This window comes from Urtica dioica, chromosome 1 (genome assembly GCF_054948205.1).
Source record: "Urtica dioica subsp. dioica isolate 48M chromosome 1, U.dioica_male_clone48M_v1_H2, whole genome shotgun sequence".
NCBI classification, from domain to species: domain Eukaryota; kingdom Viridiplantae; phylum Streptophyta; class Magnoliopsida; order Rosales; family Urticaceae; genus Urtica; species Urtica dioica.
Genome location: NC_142756.1, coordinates 22,497,221 through 22,522,277, shown reverse-complemented (window position 1 = coordinate 22,522,277; position 25,057 = coordinate 22,497,221). Strand labels below are relative to the sequence as shown.

Sequence of the window (25,057 nt, the reverse complement as noted above, 5' to 3'; positions counted from 1 at the left end):
AAAATCTACACTGGATTATTTCGATTTATCTAGTATATTTATTTATATAAATAGAGGGTCTCAGAATCCGTTTATGAAGACTGAACTAGAATCCGAAAGAAAATAATAAACGATATAAATAGCAATATAAATAGGGCGAAAGGATGTTCCTTTTTTATTGATAATCGAATAAAGCTCTCTCAGAATAAGAAAAATCCGAATGGAAGTGAACATAAAATAAGCTTCAGAAGACAATATCGCAATCTCTCTCCAAAAATCCGTCCCTCTGAACAACGATGGAATGAGCTTTTATAACCACTTTGCTGACTTTCCTTCGTCTTCAGATCGATGCACGTGTACGTGCAGAACTGGTCTTCGATCCTTTATTCTTGCGCACATCTCCACTCTTCTAGGCGATTTGACCGTTTCTTTGATGACTTCTAACTTCAAATTCCTTGGCGGGACCGTCTAGGAACGTCTATGGGCCCGGGTCGAGTCTAATTTCTATTCGAAATAACGTCTTGGACCATTCTGGGTTTATTAGGCCGAACCGGGCTTTGGGCCGATCTGACGATTATCTTTCCTTTTGGGCCGAACTCGCTGTGGGCCTGGTCGATCTAGTTCGCTAGATAGAGGGGAGAGATATTTACTCCCACATGCTGCACTTGGAAATCTTAAGCAAGCAGACTTTCCAAGCACACACGTCTCACATAAATCAAGCTTCGAATGTCAAGTTTTAGCCATGTCAGTTCTTGATATGATACTTTTATTACCTATAACAGTTTCTCCAACAAGAAAATACAAACCATTTTTTCTATATCCTTTCAAGACAGTCTTTCTTCCTTTAGTCACTAACAGATAGCCAATCCTAGAAGCAAAATCTTAACCAGATTTTTCAAGAGTTCCTAGAGATATCAGATTTCTTTTCAATTCAGGAACTAGTCTAACATTCTTAAGAATCTTGATTTTACCAGCATAGGATTTGATACAAATGTTACCTCTACCAGTTGCACGGCAAGCCTTGTCATTTCCAAGAAGAACAGATCCACAATCTCCATAGCCGAGATCTTCAAACCAACCTGCAGTTGGTGACATATGGTACGTAAAGCTACTAACCATGATGTTGTCAATGGTGCCCACAAGAAGAGTAGTAGTGTCTATTTATGTACATTTGATGTCATATAGTCTTACGAAGACTCTTGCTTGTAATTGCTTATTCATTAATATAAAGTTGAAACGTTCATTCATTCTTTCTTTGTTTGAAGCTTTATGATAAAACCTTAGTCTTTTAGTCCATAAACAAACTTAACAACTTACGAAGAGACAAATGTAGATTTGCATGAACAAACTCTTCGTAGTTTGCTTAAAACGATATATTCGCAATCTAAGGGTCAAAGGACTATTGACCTCAGTACGATTGTTAGAAGAATCTATGATGTCTGGTTATGAGGCATTGAGAGTTGGAGACTCTATAGTTCTTCTAGGTATCTTCCGAAGGTACTGAATTGACCAGTGCACTTCTAGAGACAAGATAAGAACAAATCATTTAACCTCTTATGTCTCGAAGTCACTATGTATGAATTGCATCATGCTTACCTTAATCCTGAAATGAGACATGCCATTTCACAGCTTACGTATTCTCATTTGAGAAAGTCAGAGTTCGGACTCACTATGTGATCCCGAACAGGGCCTATTGGTGAAGTACTAAGTTGTGAGAATGTCATGAGTAACTTTGTGAAGTTCTCATAGATATGGAATTCATGTACAAGATTGCTGAAATGCAATGTATGTCACCTCATGCTTTGTTCCTTGGAGTGTGAATAAATGAACTGGCCAGTGTCCAAATTGAGTCCTGACTCTTTTGGATGAAACAATGTGACTTGTTAGCTCCTCGTCAATACATTGTTTCTAACTTATTCACAAGCGACAAAGGAGTTGAGGAAATAACAGCTAGAAGGGTAAAATGGTAATTTAGTAAATCCTGACTAGCTGATGACATTCATGAAGGGTAAACATAGATAATATTCAGTGGATCCGCTCATCATAATTAGGTTGAATTCTTGAGTAGAAAATAAATTCATTTGAACCGAGAGATTTTCAGTGTCAACTCTTTAGTGGAGTCAGTTGGCATTAAGCTAAACTTGGAAAAGGTTTGTGAACTTTTGAGTCCAAGTGTTTAGCTCAAGCTTTGTTCATTTGGGTCCATGAGATCACTGTCACGAATCACATCGAGTAGGAATAGTTAAACTGGAAGCTAAGTCAAAACAAGAACGAAAATTGTCAAAAGGGTATTTTTGTCTTTTGAGACATATGATGAAATGAATGTCAATAAAATTTTTGACAAGGTCATTTGATGACAAGTAACACTCGGCCAGAATATGATTAATTGGGCCTTGTGGATTAATTACATTTCATAAGAATTTTATTGAAAATTCTTAATGGGCCTTTTTCATGTTGTCATGAAAAATGGAAAAGCTTCTAGAAGCCCATTCTAGAAGGTGATAGGCGCCCACACCCAAAGAGAAAGAGAGATTATTTTGTGCATAAATGTATGTAGATACTTGCCAAAAGAAAAAGAGGAAACAAATTTCCTCTATGAGGAAAGTAGAATTTCGGCCAAGAGAGAGTCAAAGGCAAGGCATGGAATAAAAGAGGAAACTAATCCCTTGGGGATGTGTTTGATGTAGGCGCCCATTTAGGAGATTTGGGCAATAAAAGATTGCTAAAAAAGGCTTGGAAAATAAGAGGAAACTACTTCTTTCCAAGGCCAACCCTTCTCCTATAAATAGGACCCTCATTCCTCTCATTCTATTCATTCAAAAGTTTTAGAGATTGAGAGCTTCTCTCTCTAGACTTGGCCGATCCTCTCTCTCCCTCTCTCTTCAATTTCGTTTTATTGTTTTGGCACCTAGGTCCTCATTTGGCCTAGAGTTTAGCTATGTGACTTCAAGACTCGTTCTTAAGTCGTAGTGTTTAAAAGTGCCCACTCACTGATTCCTTTTATTTCGAGTGATTTAGTGATAGAAACTATCGTGGTTGCTCGAGTTGCCGAGGAAGGAAGAGAGACGTGCTGCGAGGGGAGACGAGCGTTGCAACTTTCCAAAAGCTTCTCAAAGTTCAAGCTTCAAGAAAGGTTAGTAAACTTCTTAGCTCATAATAGTTTTTAATTACGTGTACTTGCTCTTTTGTCTAGGTTAGTAAAAACTGGTTTTACTTGTAAAAGAAAATTTTTAAAATTCCGCCGCTTACCGAAGCGTTAATTATTTTCTTAAACCCTAGATCGATTCCAACACATGACCCATTCTTTCTCAGACCTTTCATCAGTCACGTTAAGGGCTCCAGCGTTGTCGTAGTCTTCTTCTACAATGGCTGCTATGCCGTTTTTCTTTGGACGATCGAACTGTTTGTCTTTGTCTGGAAAATCATTCTTCATGTGTCATTCCTTGTGACAATGATAGCAATTGTAAGGGAAATCTTGAACTTCTTCATTCTGAGACTTTGGCGTGTCTTTGGACTTGTTTTTCCAGGTTGTTGGATCTTCCTCAGACATTGAGACCTTCTCTAATTGTCTTCTTCTCCGATCTCGACTCCAACACCTTTGACTTGAGCGCTACTTGAACTTCTTTGAGTGTACTTCATTGTTTCAATGAAGTTGGCGTGAGATTTGGGTAGAGCGTTCAAGATCCTCACGGCTTGATCTTCGTCGTCGATCTTCCTGTTATATCAACACAGCACAACAAAAATAATTTACTACATTAGTTATATCATTGAAATTAGTTAAAAACATGTGTTCCACTATTGAATTAAATACATACAAAGTATGGTCTATATATAATATTATATATATACATATGTTAGTGTGAAACATATAAACCAAATTTCAACAAAATATATATATATATATATATATATATATATATATATATATATATATATATATAGACACACACATATGCGACACCAGAGAGAGGGAAATGAGTCTCACACATATATTAGACGAAAATGGAAAAATCATTCAAAGAGAAAATGTGAGACCCAGACGTAAGAGGTAAAAGGGAGGAGAAAAGAAAGGTGGATCATGTGTATATTTGTGCGGAATTAATATGTTGTCATATCTACGTAAGAGAGAGAAGAGAAATGACACGTTGCTCTCAAAATGAAAAAAAAAAACCTTACGAAATGTTTTCTGAAATTGTGATTCTCTCTTTACGCGTAAGAGGTAAGCGAGAGGAGAAATAAAGGTGGACCATGTATCATTTTTTTGTGGAATTAATATGATGTCATGTCAACATAAGAGATAAGAAAACGACAAGTTACTCTCAAAATGCCAAAGAAAACCTACGAAACGTTTCTTGAAATTGTGGTTCCCTCTTTACGCTAAAGAGGTAAGGGAGAGGAGAAAAGAAAGATGGGCCATGTATCATTTTTTGTAGAATTAATATGCAGTCATGTCAACATAAGAGAGGGAGGGAATAAAAATGACATGTAACTCTTAAAATGCCAAAAAAAAAATCTAAGCTGTTATGAAAATGCCCGATTTGAATTGAATTTTCACTCCGCGCACGATAGCTTCTTGTGCAAGTAATCTCTACGACCAATCTTTGTTTGTGAATTCGAGCAAGAAAAGAAAAGGAGGCACAATATTTTTTTTATCCTGGTTCGGTCTAGAGACTTACATCCAGCATTCAAACTCAATCAATTATCAAAGAAGAAAACTCTCAATATCTCACCCGATACAATTCTCTGAAAACACCCTTCTTGACCTAGGTTCTAATCCCATAACTTTCTCTCTCAAGAATTTCAGTGTTTTCCCTAAAAGTAAAGAGTACAGATGATCACAGCAACATTAGAAAACCAAAAGCTATCCTAGACATATACCCGCCTAAGAAGCTTGCCAGCTAAGCAACCTAGACTGAAGATCCAACGGTCCCATCTACCTCTTGGTTGTGCTTCAGACGCTTCAAATGCTTGCCACGTATAGAAGAGGATGTGATGGCTTAACTAACTAACACAAACATTTTCCGAAATTGTGATTCTCTCTTTCAGGATAGGTTAAGAATTCATTATTCAGCATTAGTCATGCATGTCATCAATGAGATGGTGATAAGCTCTGGCATCATTTATCGTCATAGAACATCTTGAGATAATAAGATATATCTTTTACATTAAGAATTCCAAAGAAAGAACTCTCTAATATCTTCCAAAATCTTAGTATATGTTTGAATTGCCGATAAGTCATGTTTATAGTTTTAAATATTTATAGGTCCATTGCTTAAGAAACGTTTTGGTTAGATTATTTGCTCAACGTATGCCTATTGGTGACCATTACCCATAAAACTGTTATATGTACTTTGATATTTTATTTTATATATAGATTTAATATTGAATTTTAGTATTATTTTATTTTATTCTGTTCTGAATATTTTGAAATGTTACATTATTTTTATAATTAATAACAGAATATTATGAGCTAACTAATTAAATATTTATGACTTAACAAAATACGGGGATGTAGCTCAAATGGTAGAGCGCTCGCTTTGCATGCGAGAGGCACGGGGTTCGATCCCCCGCATCTCCAACTTTTTCCCTCTCCATATTTTTATTCTTTTCCGCGCTTTTAAGTCTTTTAATTAGTCAGCATATCTTAAGTTGTACTTTATACTTAATTAGAGCTCGTAATCAAAGGGGATGTAGCTCAAATGGTAGAGCGCTCGCTTTGCATGCGAGAGGCACGGGGTTCGATCCCCCGCATCTCCACGTTTTAATTTTAATTTATTTCATACTAATTATCGAGCTCAAAACATAAAAAAGCACGCTGCCAGAACACAACACATAAATTATAATTTTATCACTGAAACAACCAACATAACCCTCAAACACACTGAAAACAAACAACATTCCAAGATGGTTTTGGTAGCAAACATCTATTACCCGAAAGATAGCAGAGAGGGAACATTATTTTTGGTAGTAAGTAGTTAAGCAGAGAAAGGTATCTTCAGAGCCATCCTCTGAGAAAGCCAAGGCCTGTCCTCATTCGGGTCGATGAACGAGTGCATCAGAAACTGCTCCGCTTCTTCGTCCATCAACTCTCGGCACCATGTCACTCGTTTCGAGGGGCAACTTCCGGGCCCAAAACACCTACCCATTTCAATTCAATTCAAATAAATCATTTATAATTCAAATGAATAAACTATTTGTCATTGTCATCATCATCGTTTGAATTTATTTATACCTGTATTCATAAAAGCATGCACTTCTTTCGTTCTCGGGTTTGCCCCAGTTGTGCCACCCGACGTGCCTGATGCAGGCGTCGAGGTATGTGTAAGCAAACACCACTCTTCCGAACGGGCCCCACGGCCTTCCCAGATAGGCGTACCCACTCCCTCCATTGCCAGTGATCACGCATCTACGATCGTTAAAGAATCAAACATCGGTTAAAATGCGAATAAAAAAAATCAAGAACAATCGAATATACGTTGTAACCCAAGAGAGCAGAGGAGAGAAATCCACGTAAAGACCAACACCCAAGGTTAAATTTGGGAAAGTACCAAAGGGTGTAAAGGTCCTTTGAATATCAAAAAATATTTCCGGACTGCACGCCTCACTAAGCCCATTATGGTCACCGATACTCTAGGAAAAACGGTTTAAATCGAGATATACAATCAGAGACGGAAAAATAATCAATCATAATGAACTGATGAGCATGCTTTAAGTTGACTGCTCAAGGACTTCTGTTAACTGACTTGTCAATGTTGATATGTTCAGGCAAGAGACCATGTACTGGCGAAGGGGGCTAAAATGAATGGGAAAAAAAAAAAAAAAAAAAACCCTACGTGGGGGAAGTTGAAATGTAATTGTAAGACTATTTCTTGATAAATAAGATATTTAATTGACTAAAAACCCTATTTTTAAAAAAAATTAAACTCACCCAATCAATGCAAAACCTTGATTTATCTTTTTTCTTTAAATATTATTAAAGATTATGAATTAAAAATAAAAAATTATTGCTTTATTGTTATACATCATTTGAAAATTAGAATTCAATTCCTAGCTTCGTCCCTGTATGTTCCACCATCAACAACAATTGACTGAAGATAAAAAAACTCATCCAACTGTAATGCCATCAATCTAAAGAAAGAGCCCTAAAGAGCAACTTCAAACATATGGAACCAATGAGCATGCGCTACTTGGCATGGTCTCATTGTGATCACGTTTAAGAAAGAAAGAAAAAAAAATAATATCCATTTTTGACCCCATTCCATTTTCCTTCCGGAACTTCCCAAGACTCTTGGGTGAATATTTGTGTTCTGACATTCAAAGCACCACCGACCAAATTGTGGTGAATATTGCCTAGCATATAATAACATCAAACTAATTGAACACAAAACACTCATTGAACAATCTTATTGGCACCAATCTAAGACAAAAAGAGGATAAGGAAGAGCCTCACTCACGACTTCGAGATATACTTGACCGATACACTTAACAAGTACTTAATCGAAGAGAGAAAAAAAATCAACCGATAGCTAAAATTCGCAATTGATATATTCTTCTGGAGACGCCAGTAATGACCTGCAAATATCAATTTATGGAGAAAGAAATACCTTAAGAAGACATAGCCGGTAGTCTCCTGAGAAGATTTTCTACTCTGCGCTGTAATATAACCGGAAGACTTGCAGTGGATATGGCAGTGCTCCATAACAGCTGTGCTGTTTCCAAATATGAAATCCACACTTCCTTCAATGTAACAATCTTTAAGATACTGCTTCCCATAGTGCAAGTATAAAGTGTCCTGCAAAAAGCAAATAGTATTTAATTACAAAAATGCTAATAAGTTATTCAGTGTGACCAACCCACAAGTTTATTTCACGAACCTGCCATCCGAGGAACCTACAACTGTAGAAGGCACACCGGTCGGCTGTTACTCTAATTGCCACAGCTTGGCCTGAACCCTTTCCAGAAGAAAAAAAAAAGTATTTTCTCAACTTCTTTAATCTTAATTCAAAATCTACAAATGGCTATATCCATGTGTTTTGCACTACATTTCAGATACCAAATTTGTTTAGAAAAAAAGAGCTCATTTCACTTTGAAAATACCATAAAACCAAAGACAATATCACAATCTTATTAGCCATAAAAATGCAAAAAATCCCAAATAAATTATCAAGGCGGTCATGAAAAAATCTAGTCACCCATTACAAGTTTCAAACTGATAGAAAATCTTCTTAGTCACTCAGACAAACTAAGCAACATAAATAAATTATAATTTTGTTTTGGGTTACCTCAGGAGAAGAGTTCTCAAAAGTGATATTCTCAGCAATGAAATCCTCTCCTTCCACAATCGCAGTCCCACACCCAAACGTCCCGGTCCCAATCACCCGTGTCGCCTGAAAAACTCCAAAAAAAAAACCCCAACCAAAACATTAATAAATATTTTAATAAATGAAGAGATAAATAAATACATGAAGTAAAAGCCGTACCTGGTGATGATCGATCTTTGTGGCTGTGTTGTTCCAGGTAAGCACGGTGTCTTCCGGGGAGATTCCGGCGAGGGTGATGAAGTTCTTGGTCTTGGGGACGTAGACGGGCTGTCGGTATATGCCCGGAGATAGACGAATCACAGTGCGACACGTGTTGGAGAGCGGTACGGCGTCGATTGCCTCCTGTACGGTACAGTACTCTCCGGACCCGTCCTTCGCCACCGTGATCACACGACTCGACATCGAAACTAACAACTAAGCTATAGAATCTTTTTTTTTATTATTATTATTCTTGCTGTTTGTTATCTTAGGACTAATTAGATTGTGTTTGTCTGTCTGCCTTGTTTTGATGTCATTTTTAAGATTACGCGTTACGAGGGAAAGGGAAAAGTGTTACCGTGTCCACGCCCTCTCCTCTGCTTACCGTGTGCCGTAGGATGACTCATATAATATCATGAAACGTGTCCGTCGCTTATAATCCGTAAAAGGAAAAACGGAAGACTAATTTTTGTAACGAAGTCAGCAATATTCAATTTTAATTTTTAATTTTGTTAGAAAAAATAATATAGGCCTTGACTCTTGATAAGTTCTTCTATATCTATTTGTATTTAGATTTTGGTTAAAGTTAATAATCAATGCATAAATTTTAATTGAATATTGATAAATATTATTTTTAATTAAATTATATTAGGAAATACTGGTCAGTAACCAGTATCTTTGTAAAGTATGATTAGTAAAATGAATATGATATTATAAATAAATATGAAATATTCGGTAGCTAATACCTCCAAAGATATTTGGACTTCGTCCTCAATCTAATAAGAGAGGGATTTGGTGTAGTTGAGCCCAAACCCACGTATTTGTTTCTAACAGGTTCAGGAATTACGTCGGCCCGATAAAATATTCAAACACCAGCTCGAGATAATCGCTCCCCAAAGACATGCATATGTGAAGTCCGTCAGCCCGATCGATCCGTAACTACCCCTCATACGAATAGATCTCTAATGACAAGTGTCTCAAGACGTAGTAGTGAGTTCCAACCGACAAACGACATGTCACCTGTAATCCGGAGCTCGCAGCCTCGTCTCTCGTAGTATATATATAGGACAATCAAGCCCATATCGGGCACGTTACTTTTCATTTTTACTCTGCAATCTTGTGATTCTTGTCTTCAAGTTAACATCTCTATACTATTTTGAGCGATCATAATACGAACAGCCCCGAGCTTACATTACGTTTTCTTTCTTCTTCTTGTTCATTGTTTAATTCGTCTAGCGTTTCTATTTGGTCTTGGTACGGAGAATTGAGGCCCATTTATAGATCTAAATCGACCCATTTTCTTTCATAAAATTTGTCGGGATTGCTTTGGTGTGATTTCTTACGTCAACAATATCGAAATGAATATCAAGAACTTAATAATTGAGTTTGACTTATCATAAACTTTGTACTGATTTGATTGTGTGTGCTATTAAGTTTCCTTTTTATTGGATTCAAAATAAATGGATCAAAAGAAACATGAATTTTTGGCATCCTATAAAATTAAAGACAGCTAAAACTTAAAAAAAATGTACGACTAACATAAACCATAACAAAGACGGACGATCGGAGTCAACCGAGTCTGGGCTTGTTGCCATACTAGCGTCCAGGTTTGTTCGGGCCTTTCCCGAAACAGGCCCATTTCGAATAGTGGCGTTGGCCTTCCCCCAAGCAGGCCTCCACGAAACATGCACTTTAGCCATCGGTCGACTCGAGATGAGCCGCCAAATAGACTTTCATGGGTAGAGCCTCTTTGTGATTGGACCAAGCCTATTTTTGCAGCTATCCTAAACATATATAGGATTCATGACGACAATCATCTACACTCTTGAACTAGTCATAACTCCGCGACATTTGTAACTCTTCGTAGTGTTTTTCTCATTTATCGTATACACATCACATCATATCTAGCATCTTCTACGACGCACTATTTTCACACTATAATTACATCCAACCTATAAATTTGAATTAAATGCAAGTTTGAATGAAATTTTTTGTTAAAAATATTATTTTTAAGAATCAACTTCGCACACAACTACAAATTATAGGAAGAGACAGAGAAACTAAAAAGAATTGCATAATAAAAAATAAAGAGAGAATTGATGTGAAAACGATTAATAAATTATTTATAATTATTTTTTAATTTTTTGTTACAATTATAATATTTATTTCTTTTACTTATACAAATAACAAATGAAACTTATGTATCATGTAAAAGAAACCGTTATAATTTATTATTTAATTAAATAATTAATAAATTTCAATAAATCAAATATTAACCGTAAAAATAAGTTCAATTAGATGGAGCTATATATATTTAACCTTAAGGATCATAGCTTTAATCGATTACCTATGATCAAATATTTTGACTAACCAAACATCAATAGATCTAGAGTATAAACAAGGTCCCAATTGAAAAATGACACATTGTTGACACCAATATTCTATATGCCGTCGAAAGTCGGCAAAATTCGGCGACGCCGCCACTGCTGAAGTAAAAACGGCTGGAAAAGACTATATTTGTCGGTTTTTTTTTCATATTATGTTGTTCAAATATTGACAAAATGACACGCCGTTTGAACAAAAAACGACAGCCACTTTTCGTTCATTTTAATTAACAAAATTAATTAAATCTCGTAGAGTTTCGGCGAAAATCGGTCTTTTTCCTTCCGTTTCGACATGGCGGAGTGCAAAATCAGCAAAAAAATCGGCGGCAATCGGCGAAATCCCTCCCGATTTCAGGTTTCGTTTTGTTAACCTAAACCCAGAATTTTATTTATTGATTTTGCTGAGTAATTTGATTTTGTTTATTATATAATGCCATTCATTAATATTGTTTATAATGTAACGATCTATATTTTACTTTTTTTTTAGATTTTTTGTAGACTTCCGGCGAACCACTACTTTTTTCGGCAAATTACCACCTTTTTCGGCGACTCAAAAAATAGATTATAAACCAAGAAATTGTGTTTTTCTTAAATAAGTTTATGTTTATATGATTATTTGAGTAGTACTTGTTGGAATTTATACAATTGAAAACTTGAAATTGAAATAGTTGGGAATTGAAATTATTATAAATGAAATTGTTGGAATTAAAATTAATTGAAATGAAATTGATTGAAATATTTAAATGAATATGTAGGTATATGAAAGTATGAGTGACGAAGGAGTTCGTAAGCATTGTATACCGACTGAAACAAATTCGAACCATTTTCGATGCAATTATTGTGGACATGTAACGAGGTGCGGAGGAATCACGCTGATGAAGTTTCACTTAAGTGGAAACGATTCGAAGAAAAATGTCAAGAAATGTCCGAGTTTTCCTACATAAGTACGAGATGAGATGAAAACGCAGAAACTATTCAAAAGAATAAAAACAAGTCAGTTATGGATGAAATAGTTGACGAGCATTTGAGCGGACGCTTCGGTCCTACTCATGAAAAGTTTTACATCGATCTTCAATTCGAACAAGACCGGCAAAGCTCCCCTGTTTAGAACTCACATCTTAACAGTTTCATAACCAAAGAAAATATTTTTTTAAGTCACATCCCCTGGTCAAAATATATTTTTATGTCAAAGAAAAGCAATAAGATTTAAGAAGCAAGTAAGATACCCAATCTCCAACAACAAACATGCTAACAAAGACTGAGTTTTGAATGTCTGTGTTGGAATAAAGTTAATAAATATTATTTATTAACATGTGGATGGCTGATTTGTGGCAACAATTTGAGTGGGTTCCACTCATCGGAATTGAATAATTCCGAGTGATTCGGATTCGTCGTAACGAGGGCTATAAAATTGAATATTTATTTGCCAAAATCGGATCTAGGATGAATGAGAAATTGATGCTCAAAGTAGGCTAAAGAAACACATTTGTTGTTGTGTTGTGGAAGTGAATACCAAGAGTCCCACATTGGTTGGGAATGTGTGGTGTGGTAGTGTTTAAATACTATCCTCTTTCTTTAGTGGTCAAGCAAGTGCAAGAGAGGAGAGTGTGGGTGGGTTATCTCTTAACCCCTCACGCGCGCGCGCACACACACACACGCGCGCCGCCGCCGGGCCGGGCCGGGCCGGGCTCGGGTTCGGGAATTGTCTCGGTCTCGGGTTTTCTTTTTACTACGAATTTCACTTCTGGAAGTTTTATTTTGGAAATTAAAACTTGTAACCGCGCATTACACCTGGTCGGTTTGAATATGTGCATTATGGTTGAGTAACCGTGCATTTAAGGCTGACGAGTTATGGACTGCATTAAGGACGGTTTGTAACCTCTCCTTTATCACGAATTATTGAGCATTATGGAGCTTTATTTCATCCGTTGAGAGCTGTTGCTCAGAGAATGCTTCCGCGCCTATAAAAGGCTGAGCTCTCTCTCATTTCAAAAATACGAATTCCATTGTTTCCCCACTGTTCCCGAGCTCCCTCATTCCCAGAAATTTTTCTCTTTGTTTTGTCGTGGTGATAGTTTTCGAACAGGTTCTAGTTCGCCGAGAGTCAAGCCTATTGGTGCTAAGCTTGCCTCTGTAGTCGTTGTATCCTGGGAGGCTTTCGCTCAATTAGTCCAGCATCCGTGGGAGGGCGATAAAAAGCTTCAAGGAAACCGTCCAACGGGCCTCGACTATTTTTTCCGATTTGTTTTTCCGATTATAAGGTTTAGCCGGTTTATATGTAATTGTTTTTGCGTGTATTTTTCCTTCCATGCAAATTGTCTTATTTTTCCATCAATATTAATACAATATTGCTGACAATCTTGAAGCTTTTTACCCAGTTTTAGACAGGTTGCAAGGAAGGAAAAAATAATTGATTTTTCATTATTTTTCCGGATTTGTTTTTGAAGATTACTGATTTGTGGATTTTTTTGTAGAAATATGACTAACATGAACGACTCGATGAACATGAATATTGAAGGGAACGTCAATGAAAATCCCTCCTTGGTGAACATCCCGACGAACTTGATCAACGTTGGCCAAATCCCCGTGGCTTTGGGACAAGGCTCGATGGCGGCTACGGCCGGGAACGGACCCGCGGGTCTCGTTCAACCGATGGCGGGTTTGGGCCTAGATGCTCCAAACATGGGTGTGGCTCGAGGGCCTCCCACGGTGATGCCGGCCGAGAGACCGGGGAAGTTTGACGGGCTCAACTTCAAACGTTGGCAACAAAAGATGGTCTTCTTCTTGACGACCATAGGACTTGCTCGGTTTTTGACCAAAGATCCTCCGGCCACTCCTCGAGAGGGTGAAGCCGACCCACAAGTGCTTCGGGCCTATGTGGGGTGGAACGAATCTGACTACCTATGTCGAAATCACGTGTTAAATTGTCTCGCCGACTCTTTATACAACGTGTATAGCTCAAAAGCCTCGTCTAAAGAGCTTTGGGATTCGTTGGATCGAAAGTACAAAACCGAGGATGCGGGCTCTAAGAAGTACATTGTGGGTCGCTTCCTAGAGTACAAAATGGTGGACACGAAGACCGTTGTGAGTCAAGTGCAAGAGATTCAACTCATTTTCCATGAGGTTCAAGCCGAGGGAATGACCATTAGCGAGTCTTTCCAAGTTGCCTCCGTAATTGAGAAATTGCCACCGGGGTGGAAGGAGTTCAAGAACTACCTCAAGCACAAGCGAAAGGAGATGAGTCTTGAAGACTTGGTTGTTCGCCTCCGAATCGAGGAAGACAACTGTGACTCCGATAAAAGACTAAGAACCGTCTCCGAGCGAGTCAATGTCGTCGAACATGGCGAGAACTCGAAGGGGAAGAAGCACGCCCACAAGCTTGGAGTCAAGGGAGGGACGTTCAAGAAGAAGTACCAACAAAAGATTGTTGGTAAATGCTACAATTGCGACAAAGTTGGTCACCGAGCTGCTGATTGTAGAAAGCTAAAGAAGAAGAAGGAGGCCAATGTCGTGGAGGATGATAATGACCTCCTCGTCGCTGTGGTCTCCGAGGTCAACATGATTGACTCGAACCCGAAGGAGTGGTGGCTGGACACTGGAGCAACCCGCCACATCTGCGCTGACAAGAACTCCTTCTCCACCCTCGAGTTACTAGGAGATGGAGAAAAGTTGTTCATGGGCAACTCTGCTACCTCTGAAGTCAAGGGGGAAGGTGAAGTCTTCTTGAAGATGACCCTTGGGAAGGAGATGAAGCTCACCAAAGTTCTCTACGTGCCTGATATGCGGAAGAATCCTATCTCTGGGACTGTGCTGGATAACCATGGATTTAGGATGGTTTTAGAGTCTCAAAAACTTGTATTGTCTAAAAACGGTATGTGTGTGGGCAAGGGCTATGTCAAGAATGACATGGTCAAAATGAATGTAATGGCCATCAAGGCAAAAGAAATGAATAAAACTTCTTCTTCCGCTTATATGATTGAGTCGTCTAATTTATGGCATGGTAGACTAGGTCATGTAAATTATGACACACTGAGAAAATTGATTAATTTGGAGTGTATTCCAAAGTTTAATATTGACTCAAATCATAAATGTGAAATTTGTGTTGAAGCAAAATTAACGAGAACATCCTTTCATAGTGTTGAAAGAAGTAATGAATCTCTCGACTTAATCATACCGATTTATGTGATTTAAAGTTCATGCCCACGAGAGGTGGTAATAAATATTTTGTGACTTTTATTGACGATTGTACAAAATATTGTTACGTATATTTGCTTAAAAGCAAAGATGAAGCAATTGAGAAATTTGCCATATACAAATTGGAAGTTGAGAATCAACTTAACAAGAAGATTAAGAAAGTGCGAAGTGATCGAGGAGGTGAATATGTTGAACCATTTGGTGCCTTTTGTGCACAACATGGAATTATTCACGAAGTCACTCCACCTTATTCTCCTCAATCAAACGGCGTTGCCGAACGTAAGAATCGCACTCTCAAGGAGATGATGAATGCGATGTTGTTAAGTTCTGGGTTACCCCAAGAAATGTGGGGGGAAGCGATCTTGTCTGCAAATTACCTTCTGAACAAGATACCCCGAAAAAAGGAGGATAAGTCTCCGTCTGAGCTATTTATAGGAAATAGACCTTCCTATAAATACTTGCGAATGTGGGGGTGATTGGCCAAAGTAATGGCTCCCGCTCCAAAGAAAATGAAGATAAGACCAAAAACTGTAGATTGTATCTTCATTGGGTACTCACACCATAGTAATGCATATAGATTCCTTGTGTATGACTCGAAAAACCCCGATATACACAATGATTCGATTATGGAATCTAAAAATGCTTCGTTCTTTGAACATGTATTTCCTTATAAGTCTAAGGAAGTCGAACCGAGTTCATCAAATCAATTTCTTGAGGATATTGAGGAAATATCTCAAGATAATGATGAAGAGTCCGAAGAAGAAATATAGTCTGAGAGACTTAGACGAAGCAAGCGAGCGAGGGTAGAAAAATCTTTTGGTTCTGATTTTTTCACCTATATGTTGGAGGCTCCACCTCTAAATTATAAAGAGGCAGTGAACTCTGTTGAGGGTCACTTATGGAAAGAAGCCATAAGAAGTGAAATAGACTCTATCATGCAAAACCACACGTGGGAGTTGGTTGATCTTCCTCCTGGAAGTAAAACACTTGGATCTAAGTGGATCTTTACGAGGAAGATGAAAGTCGATGGCTCAATTGATAAATATAAGGCACGACTAGTAATCAAAAGGTATAAACAATAAGAGGGTGTTGATTACTTTGATACTTATTCTCCCGTGACGAGAATAACTTCTATTAGATTGATAATTGCAGTTGCTGCATTACGCAATCTTGAAATTCATCAAATGGATGTAAAAACAGCCTTTCTTAATGGAGATCTCGAAGAAGAGATCTATATGAATCAACCTGAGGGTTGTATTGCACCTGGACAAGAAAAGAAAGTCTGTAAACTAGTCAAGTCGCTTTATGGCCTTAAACAAGCCCCAAAGCAATGGCATGAGAAATTCGACAACGTTATGATGTCAAATGGATTTAAGATCAACGAGTGTGACAAATGTGTGTACATTAAAACCACTGAACATGGATATGTGATTTTGTGTTTATATGTAGATGACATGCTCATAGTGGGGAGTAATGATCGTATGGTCCAATCCACAAAAGATATATTGAACTCAAGGTTCGATATGAAAGATCTGGGAATTGCTGATGTAATTCTGGGGATCAAGATTACCCGAACACCCAATGGGATTGTACTGGATCAAACACACTTCGTTGATAAAATTCTAGACAAGTTTGGAAAGGACAATTCTGGAGTCTCGAGAACTCCCATAGACATTAGTCAACACTTGTCTAAGAATAAAGGTGAAAGCATTTCTCAAATTGAATATGCTAGAGGGATAGGCAGTCTCATGTACTTGATGAGTTGCACGAGACCGGATTTAGCCTACACCGTGAGTAGACTAGCACGATATACGAGTAATCCAAGTGCTGAACACTGGAAAGCAATCGTAAGAGTAATGAGGTATCTACGATTCACTCGTGATTATGGTCTACACTACACGAGATATCCTGAAGTAATTGAAGGGTACACTGATGCAAGTTGGATATCTGATATTCAAGATTTGAAAGCGACGAGTGGATATGTATTCACTCTGGGAGGTGAGGCCATATCTTGGAAATCCTCCAAAAAAAACTGTGATAACGAGATCCACGATGGAATCTGAGTTTGTTGCATTGGATAAATGTGGAGAAGAAGCTGAATGGCTAAGGAACTTTGTGGAGGATATTCCTAATTGGACAAAACCTATGCCTGCAATATGTGTATATTGTGATAACCAATCTGCTATTGGTAGGGCACATAATTTTATGTATAATGGTAAGTCTAGACATATCCGTCGACGACATAATACCATTAGACAACTTCTCTCATCTGGAGTCATTAGTGTTGACTATGTTAGGTCCAAAGAAAATATTGCGGATCCGCTAACCAAAGGGTTAAATAGGGACCAAGTAGAGAAGGCATCTAAAGGAATGAGACTAAATCCCATGGCAAATAAAGCCAAGGCAAAGGAAACCCAACCATGATGACTGGAGATCCCAAGATCTTGGTTCAAAGGGACAACCTAATTGTCAAAGGCTATGTGAGGTCACTGTGGGGGGAAATCCCTAGTCCTATTCCTATATTAAAACAGTGACCCCCGTACGATTGTTGAGATTCCGAATGAGTAATGAGGGATTACTCGTGATAAAAGAATCACCTATGTGAGAGAGAAGTGGGGCCGTTTCGAAAAGAGAATTAATTGGGCTTAATTCTTTAGAAACTCTTGCAGAACCAGGCAGATGTTCAGGGCCAAAATGAACATAACCATGAGAACTGAACCTGTGTCAGGGCGATATCAGTGGGGGATATGTTTATCGTTTATGCAAAACGTCTAACAGTTCAAGGACAACGTGTCTACTGAGTAGTCAGTAAAGATGGCATATCTTTCCGAGGGAAGGTTCAAAGGCTCTGCCTACCTATCCTATACTGGTATTGACCGTAGAATCTATCACCACATCGAGTCGTGTCTTTATAATTTTCGTCTTAATTTCATTCATGTGGGGGATTGTTGGAATAAAGTTAATAAATATTATTTATTAACATGTGGATGGCTGATTTGTGGCAACAATTTGAGTGGGTTCCACTCATCGGAATTGAATAATTCCAAGTGATTCGGATTCCTTGTAACGAGGGCTATAAAATTGAATATTTATTGCCAAAAATCGGACCAAGGATGAATGAGAAATTGATGCTCAAAGTAGGCTAAAGAAACACATTTGTTGTTGTGTTGTGGAAGTGAATACCAAGAGTCCCACATTGGTTGGGAATGTGTGGTGTGGTAGTTTTAAATACTATCCTCTTTCTTTAGTGGTCAAGCAAGTGCAAAGAGGAGAGTGTGGGTGGGTTATCTCTTAACCCCTCGCGCGCGCGCACACACACACACGCGCGCGCCGCCGCCGAGCCGATCCGGGCCGGACCGGGTTCGGGTTTCGGGAATTGTCTCGGTCTCGGGCTTTCTTTTTACTACGAATTTCACTTCTGGAAGTTTTATTTTGGAAATTAAAACTTGTAACCGCGCATTACACATGGCCGGTTTGAATATGTGCATTATGGTTGAGTAACCGTGCATTAAAGGCTGACGAATTATGGACTGCATTAAGGACGGTTTGTAACCTCTCCTTTATCACGAATTATTGAGCATTATGGAGCTCTATTTTTTCCGATTTGTTTTTCCGGTTCTAAGGTTTAGTCGGTTTATATGTAATTGTTTTTATGTGTATTTTTCCTTCCATGCAAATTGTCTTATTTTTCCATCAATATTAATACAATATTGCTAACAGTCTGTCGTACTCTTCAAAACGTAAGTATCAAGACAAGCGAGTCCTAGGCTCCACAACACTTGAAGTCCCATCGATGCAATCAAATAGCTGAGAAAAACATGAACCAGATTATATAGACGTAGAAGAGGCGATCAAGGCATTGAAAAGTAATAATTTAAAGGGTTATGTAGCTATATAAGCCACGCGGCTATAGAGATTTTGGATTTGGCCAACGTTTTGTTAATTTTCTGTAAATAGCCACAACTATCTATTTACGGTCTAATAAAATACCAAAATGTCCCCACATAATTCCCACCCATATACACACCAAAAAAAAAAAAATAAACCAAATATACGGTCAATAATTACTAGCACAAATCAAGGGACCATCAATTAACAATCGAAATTAAAAGACCAACACCACAAAATCCTTCAAAACAACGCACCACAGAATCTCAGAGATGAACCCTCGCCGACAAGCCCACCACGAATCTTTTCTTCTTCTGTCATCTTCATTCTTCTCCGGGGAGGCAACGAGAAGAAAGAAGATGACATAAGAAGAAACAATTCGTGTAAATGAGGAAAATATTCATTTGTCCACTCTGATGATGTCGGCCATGTTGTTCTCCACCGTGGTCATGCTCGACGAGAGAGATGAAGAATTGGGATTAGAGGAATTCTTGGATTATCATGATCTTTTTTTTTTTTTTTTTTTTTTTTTTTCTCTTCTTCTTCTTCTTCATCATCGAAAATGATGGTGGTTTTGGGTGTATGAGATTTGCAGAGTTATTGTGAATTTGTTGAGATTTTGGCTCTGGTTATTTTTTTCAAAAATAATTGTTAATACGATGTTCATTAACAGTTATTTACAGTATATGTTGATTAACAGTTATTTACAGTATATTCAGCATGATGTTGATTAACAGTTATTTACAGTATACTCAGCTTAAAGCATTGTAAAAACAAAGATGATTTTCAGTATCTTCGTGTAAAAACAAAAATGATTTACAGTATATGCGTGAAAAACAAAGCATATTTACAATTTATTCGTGTATTACAAAACTGATTTACAGAATCTTCGTGTAAATACAAAGCATATTTACAGTATATTCATTGTAAATGTAAATCATATTTATAGTCTTGTAAATAAAACTGGAAAAAATTCTGTAAATATGTAAATAAAACTGGAAAAATTCTGAAAAAAACCAGTTCGAAAATCATCAGAGTATTCTAATATTTGAATTGGAATAGGCGGCCATTTGAGATCATCAATAAATGAGTACAATTTTGCAGATATTGTGTATATTCTACTCGGCCACATATATTAAACCGCCAGATTTAGAAACTAAATCTCAATAACTAATCGCACAATTTTCTCAAACAAGATCCAAATATTTCGGGAGTATAATAACTACTATCCAATTCAGTTTATACCAAATTTTAAAAACCGTCGTGACTTATTAATGCGACTTAAATAGATTAAAGCACACACGTCCAAAATAACCACCTTCCTATTAAGTTTATTTTTAAAATTTAAAAAACTGCCTAATAAATAATAAGTCGCGACGAGTAAATAAGGGCAAATTAGTAACAAAAAAATAGTTAATATCCTGCCACGTAAGCGCAATGACTATTTACAAAAAATTAACCAAATGTTGGCTAAAACGCAATTGCCACTGTTTGTAAGGCTTATTTGGCCAATTATTTGTAATTTAAATGACTTTCTATGCCAGGTGAAACACATCCCCCACCGCTCAAACGAATACATAAGCATTTCTATAATACAAATACCTGTTTAATTGACACATTAATAAGAATCAAATTTTGTTTTATTTTTGTATTTATATATAATCATACATACAATTACAAATACAATATAAGCAAACCTTGAGGAAGCGGGACATGAAGGAGGTACCATCGAGAGATAAAGCATTATATGCCGCCTTTTTGCGCGTGAAATCATCATAAGCAGACCTGTTGTGTTGTTTTAAACGCACTGTCAATGCCAAACACTGAACACAATGTAACTGGTCTCTTTCAATAATGATATCTATTAATAATCTCACATACCCAGTTGGCTGCCCTGTTGCTGCATCCATTACTATCACCACAAACACATACACACAGACCTGAGACAGCAGCTTGGCAGGAGCAGCGCGGGACAAGCAGTTTGTCGTGCCCGCGCAGTTGGGTCGTGCAGCAGGACGGACTCGGGCGTCACTGAAAACGAATTAAAAAAAATTAAACAAATGTACTCACCGTCATACACTCATATACATGGATTCACACACATACACCCTCACAATACAAATACACACACTTTCACATATGCATCACACGAACACATTAGACACACAACAAACACAAATAGATGTTGTCGCATGAAAATGAACAACGATTTAAAACTACGGACGGTTCGATCCAAGGCCAGACCAAGTGATCGCGCCCGAGCCAAAGTGGGAATTCGAAGGCTGAGTTGCACCCTCCTGACCCGGAGGTGTGTATTGGAGGGTGTGACCGTACCAAATGTTGGCTGCCTACATACCCGTGGTTCGGGATCAAGTCAGAACGTAGTACAATATGGCGGTTGTTGCTATCTTGGACTCGGAGGTTGAGAACCTGACGCTTTAGAGGAGTACCCTGCCCGTAGCTTCTATCGAAGGCTTTAGAGGAGCCGCTCGGCTCGTAGCTCAGTGTTCTAACTCAAGGGTCAAGAAGTGGGAGCGCAGCTTGTGCGTTATGAAAACTCGAGTCTCAGAATTAGAACGCGCTCCCTGTTGTCAAGGGGGTTTCTCGGATTTCTGAGCCAAGATCGGAGAGAGAACTCTTGGAATGTCACAAGAGAGTGGTGAGAGTAGAGAGAATTCTCAAAAAAAGAGAAAATTCAAGGTCCCCCTCAAGTGAAGAGGGGGGGTGGTATTTATAGAGTTTGAGGAGGCCATGTGCCGGCCCCTTAGGGGCCCATTGGATGGTCGGACGTGGGGCATGAAGCCCGGCTAGGCGCGGGACGCGCTTGGGCGTGAGACCCTGCTGAGCGCGGGGCGTGCACGGGCATGGGGCCTGGCAAGCGATCTGGCCGTCACCCCGGCAGGGATGCGCCGGCGCTCGTGGAGGGAGGTCCGGCCGGCACTGGAGCGCACGGGGCGTGAGCGAGTAGGCGGTCAGGGGAGTAGGGCGCATGGCTGAGGGAGCGCCGTGCGTGACCGGTCGTGCGCGGACGAGGGAGCAGGGCGCGCGCAGGCGATCGTGCGTGGGCGAGGGTGCAGGGCGCGCGCGATCGGGGAGAAGGGCGCGTGCGGGCCAGAGGGCAGGGGGCGCTAGGTGCTCCCGGCAATGTCGCGCGCGCACGGGCCGACACGTGCATGGGCCGGGGCCTAGCAAGCGATCCGGCCGGCGCCGTGTGTTTTTGTTTTTTCGGTTTCCCGAAAACGACCGATAACATTAGCCCCCCAAGTTCATGGCTCGTGGGTCGCGAGTCGTGAAATTTAATTTCCATGGGCATTTGAGGTCTCTTTTTTTTAGCATGGGCCGGACCCATGGCGGTCGGGCCACCGGGACCGGGTGTTGGAATTGATCTAGGGTTTAAGAAATAGTTTAACGCTTCGTTAAGCGGCGGAATTTTAAAAATTTTATTTTTCAAGTAAAACGGTTTTTACTAGCCTAGACAAAGAGCAAGCACATGTAAATAAAAACTATTATGAGCAAAGAAGTTTACTAACCTTTCTTGAAGCTTGAACTTTGAGAAGCTTTTGGAAAGTTGCAACGCTCGTCTCCCTCGCAGCACGTCTCTCTTTCTTTTCTTGGCACCTCGAGCAACCACGAAAGTTTCTATCACTAAATCACTCGAAATAAAAGGAATTAGTGAGTGGACACTTTTAAACACTACGACTTAAGAACGAGTCTTGAAGTCGCAGAGCTAAACACTAGGTCAAATGAGGACCTAGGTGCCAAAACAAAAATCGAAAATAAACTAGAGAGAGAGAGGAAGGGGCGGCAAACACAAGTTCTAGAGAGAGAGGCTCTCAATCTCTAACTTATGTGGAATGAATAGAATGAGAGGAATGAGGGTCCTATTTATAGGAGAAGGGTTGGCCTTGGAAAGAAGTAGTTTCCTCTTATTTTTCAAGCCTTTATGAGCAATCTTTTATTACTCATTCCCATCCAAATATGCGCCCACCTCATGCTAATCCCCAAGGGATTAGTTTCCTCTTTTGGTTCCCTTCTTGGTTGCCTTGGCCGATTCTCCTTGTTTCCTCATAGAGGAAATTTGTTTCCTCTTTTTCTTTTGGCAAGTATCTTGATATATTTATGCACAAAATATTCTCTCTATCTCTTGGGTAGTAGGCGCCCATTTCAATTCTAGAAGGAGCTTCTAGAAGCTTCTTCATTTGTTCATGACAACATGAAAAATGCCCATTAAGAATTTTCTATAAAATTCTTATGAAATGAAATTAATCCACAAGGCCCAATGATCAAGTCATGGCCGAGTATTACCAAGTCATCAAATGACCTTGTCAAAAAATTTATTGACATTCATTTCATGCTATGTCTCAAAAGACAAAAATACCCTTTTGACAATTTTCGTTCTTGTTTTGACTTAGCTTCCAGTTTAACTATTCCTATTCGATGTGATTCGTGACAGTGACCTCATGGATCCAAATGAACAAAGATTGAGCTAAAATACTTGAACTCAAAAGTTCACAAACCTTTTCCAAGTTTAGCGTAATGTCAACTGACTCCACTAAAGAGTTGACACTGAAAATCTCTCGGTTCAAATGAATTTATTTTCTACTCAAGAATTAACCCTAATTGTAATGAGTGGATCAAAAGAATATTATCAGTGTTTACCCTTCATGAATATCATTAGCTAGTCGGGATTTACAAAATTACCATTTTACCCATCTAGCTGTTATTCCCTCAACTCCTTTGTCGCTTGTGAATAAGTTAGAAACAATGTATTGACGAGGAGCTAACAAGTCACATTGTTTCATCCAAAAGAGTCAGGACTCAATTTGGATACTGGCCCGTTCATTTATTCACACTCCAAGGAACAAAGCATGAGGTGATATATATTGCATTTCAGCAATCTTGTACATGAATTCCATATCTATGAGAACTTCACAAAGTTACTCATGACATTCTCACAACTTAGTACTTCACCAATAGGCCTTGTTCGGAATCACATGGTGAGCCCGAACTCTGACTTTCTCAAATGAGAATACTAAGGTGTGAAATGACATGTCTCATTTCAGGATTAAGGTAAGCACGATGCAATTCATACGTAGTGACTTCGAGACATAAGAGGTTAAATGGTTTGTTCTTATCTTGTCTCTAGAAGTGCACTGGTCAATTCAGTACATTCGGAAGATACCTAGAAGAACTATAGAGTCTCCAACTCTCAATGCCCCATAACCAGACATCATAGATTCTCCGAACAATCGTACTGAGGTCAATAGTCCTTTGACCCTTAGATTGCGAATATATCATTTTAAGCAAACTACGAAGAGTTTGTTCATGCAAATCTACATTTGTCTCTTCGTAAGTTGTTTAGTTTTGTTATGGACTAAAGACCAATGTTTTATCATAAAGCTTCAAACAGACATGGAAGAATGAATGAACGTTTCAACTTTTAATTAATGAATAAGCAATTACAAGCAAGAGTCTTCGTAAGACTATATGACATCAAATGTACATAAATACACACTACAACTCTTCTTGTGGGTACCATTGACAACACCGGGTCGGGTCCCAGCCGACCGGTTGGACCACAAGACCCGCGCGCGGCATGCCAGGCGCACGGGCCGGGCCTTGCGTGCGCGCATGGGAGGGGCGGGGGGGGGGGGGGGGGGGGGGGTAGGAGTAGGTTTCGTACTCCTTCCTCTCCTATAAATGGAGACGTCCTTCCCCCCATTCTTCACACCTGGCAGCCTTAAGAATTGAATAATTCTTCTTTTGAGTTGAAATTTTCGGGGCTTGCCTATTTTTTCCACCCTTTGATGGGGAGTGGATTCTTTTTCCAAGTCGACGGTCCCGAGGTCGACCTTTCCTGCTCTTCTCAGGATTCTGGGAGGGCGGCAAAAAGTCCCTTGGCGGAACTCGACGGGATTCCGATTTATGTCGAGGAAGATTCTCGCGTGGCGGACCTATGTCTCGCTGAATTGGAGACTAACCCCGTGGCGCTAGCCGAGCTGGCGGAGCCTGGGAGTGGCTCATCAACTAGGTACGGCCCCGAAGGGGGGGAAGAGGGGCCTGGTGACACGCGCACGTCGCGCTTGGTGATAA

The 25,057-nt window shown here is 39.1% G+C and overlaps 1 protein-coding gene and 2 non-coding genes across 3 annotated transcripts; 2 read left to right on the top strand and 1 right to left on the bottom strand.

The window, feature by feature from the left end:
• Positions 1–5,484: 5,484 nt before the first annotated feature.
• TRNAA-UGC (transfer RNA alanine (anticodon UGC)) lies at positions 5,485–5,557 on the top strand. The gene has a single exon. It is a non-coding gene; the product is annotated as a tRNA-Ala (tRNA).
• Positions 5,558–5,663: 106 nt separating this feature from the next.
• On the top strand, positions 5,664–5,736 carry TRNAA-UGC (transfer RNA alanine (anticodon UGC)). The gene has a single exon. It is a non-coding gene; the product is annotated as a tRNA-Ala (tRNA).
• Positions 5,737–5,795: 59 nt separating this feature from the next.
• On the bottom strand, positions 5,796–8,865 carry PME31 (pectin methylesterase 31). The gene is made up of 6 exons (XM_089615447.1): positions 8,460–8,865; positions 8,262–8,366; positions 7,854–7,931; positions 7,584–7,771; positions 6,212–6,385; positions 5,796–6,117 (listed from the first exon to the last, which is right to left on the bottom strand). Exons 1-6 carry the CDS (start codon positions 8,700–8,702, stop codon positions 5,955–5,957), a joined length of 951 nt encoding a protein of 316 aa, XP_089471573.1. The 5' UTR covers positions 8,703–8,865; the 3' UTR covers positions 5,796–5,954.
• Positions 8,866–25,057: the final 16,192 nt, after the last annotated feature.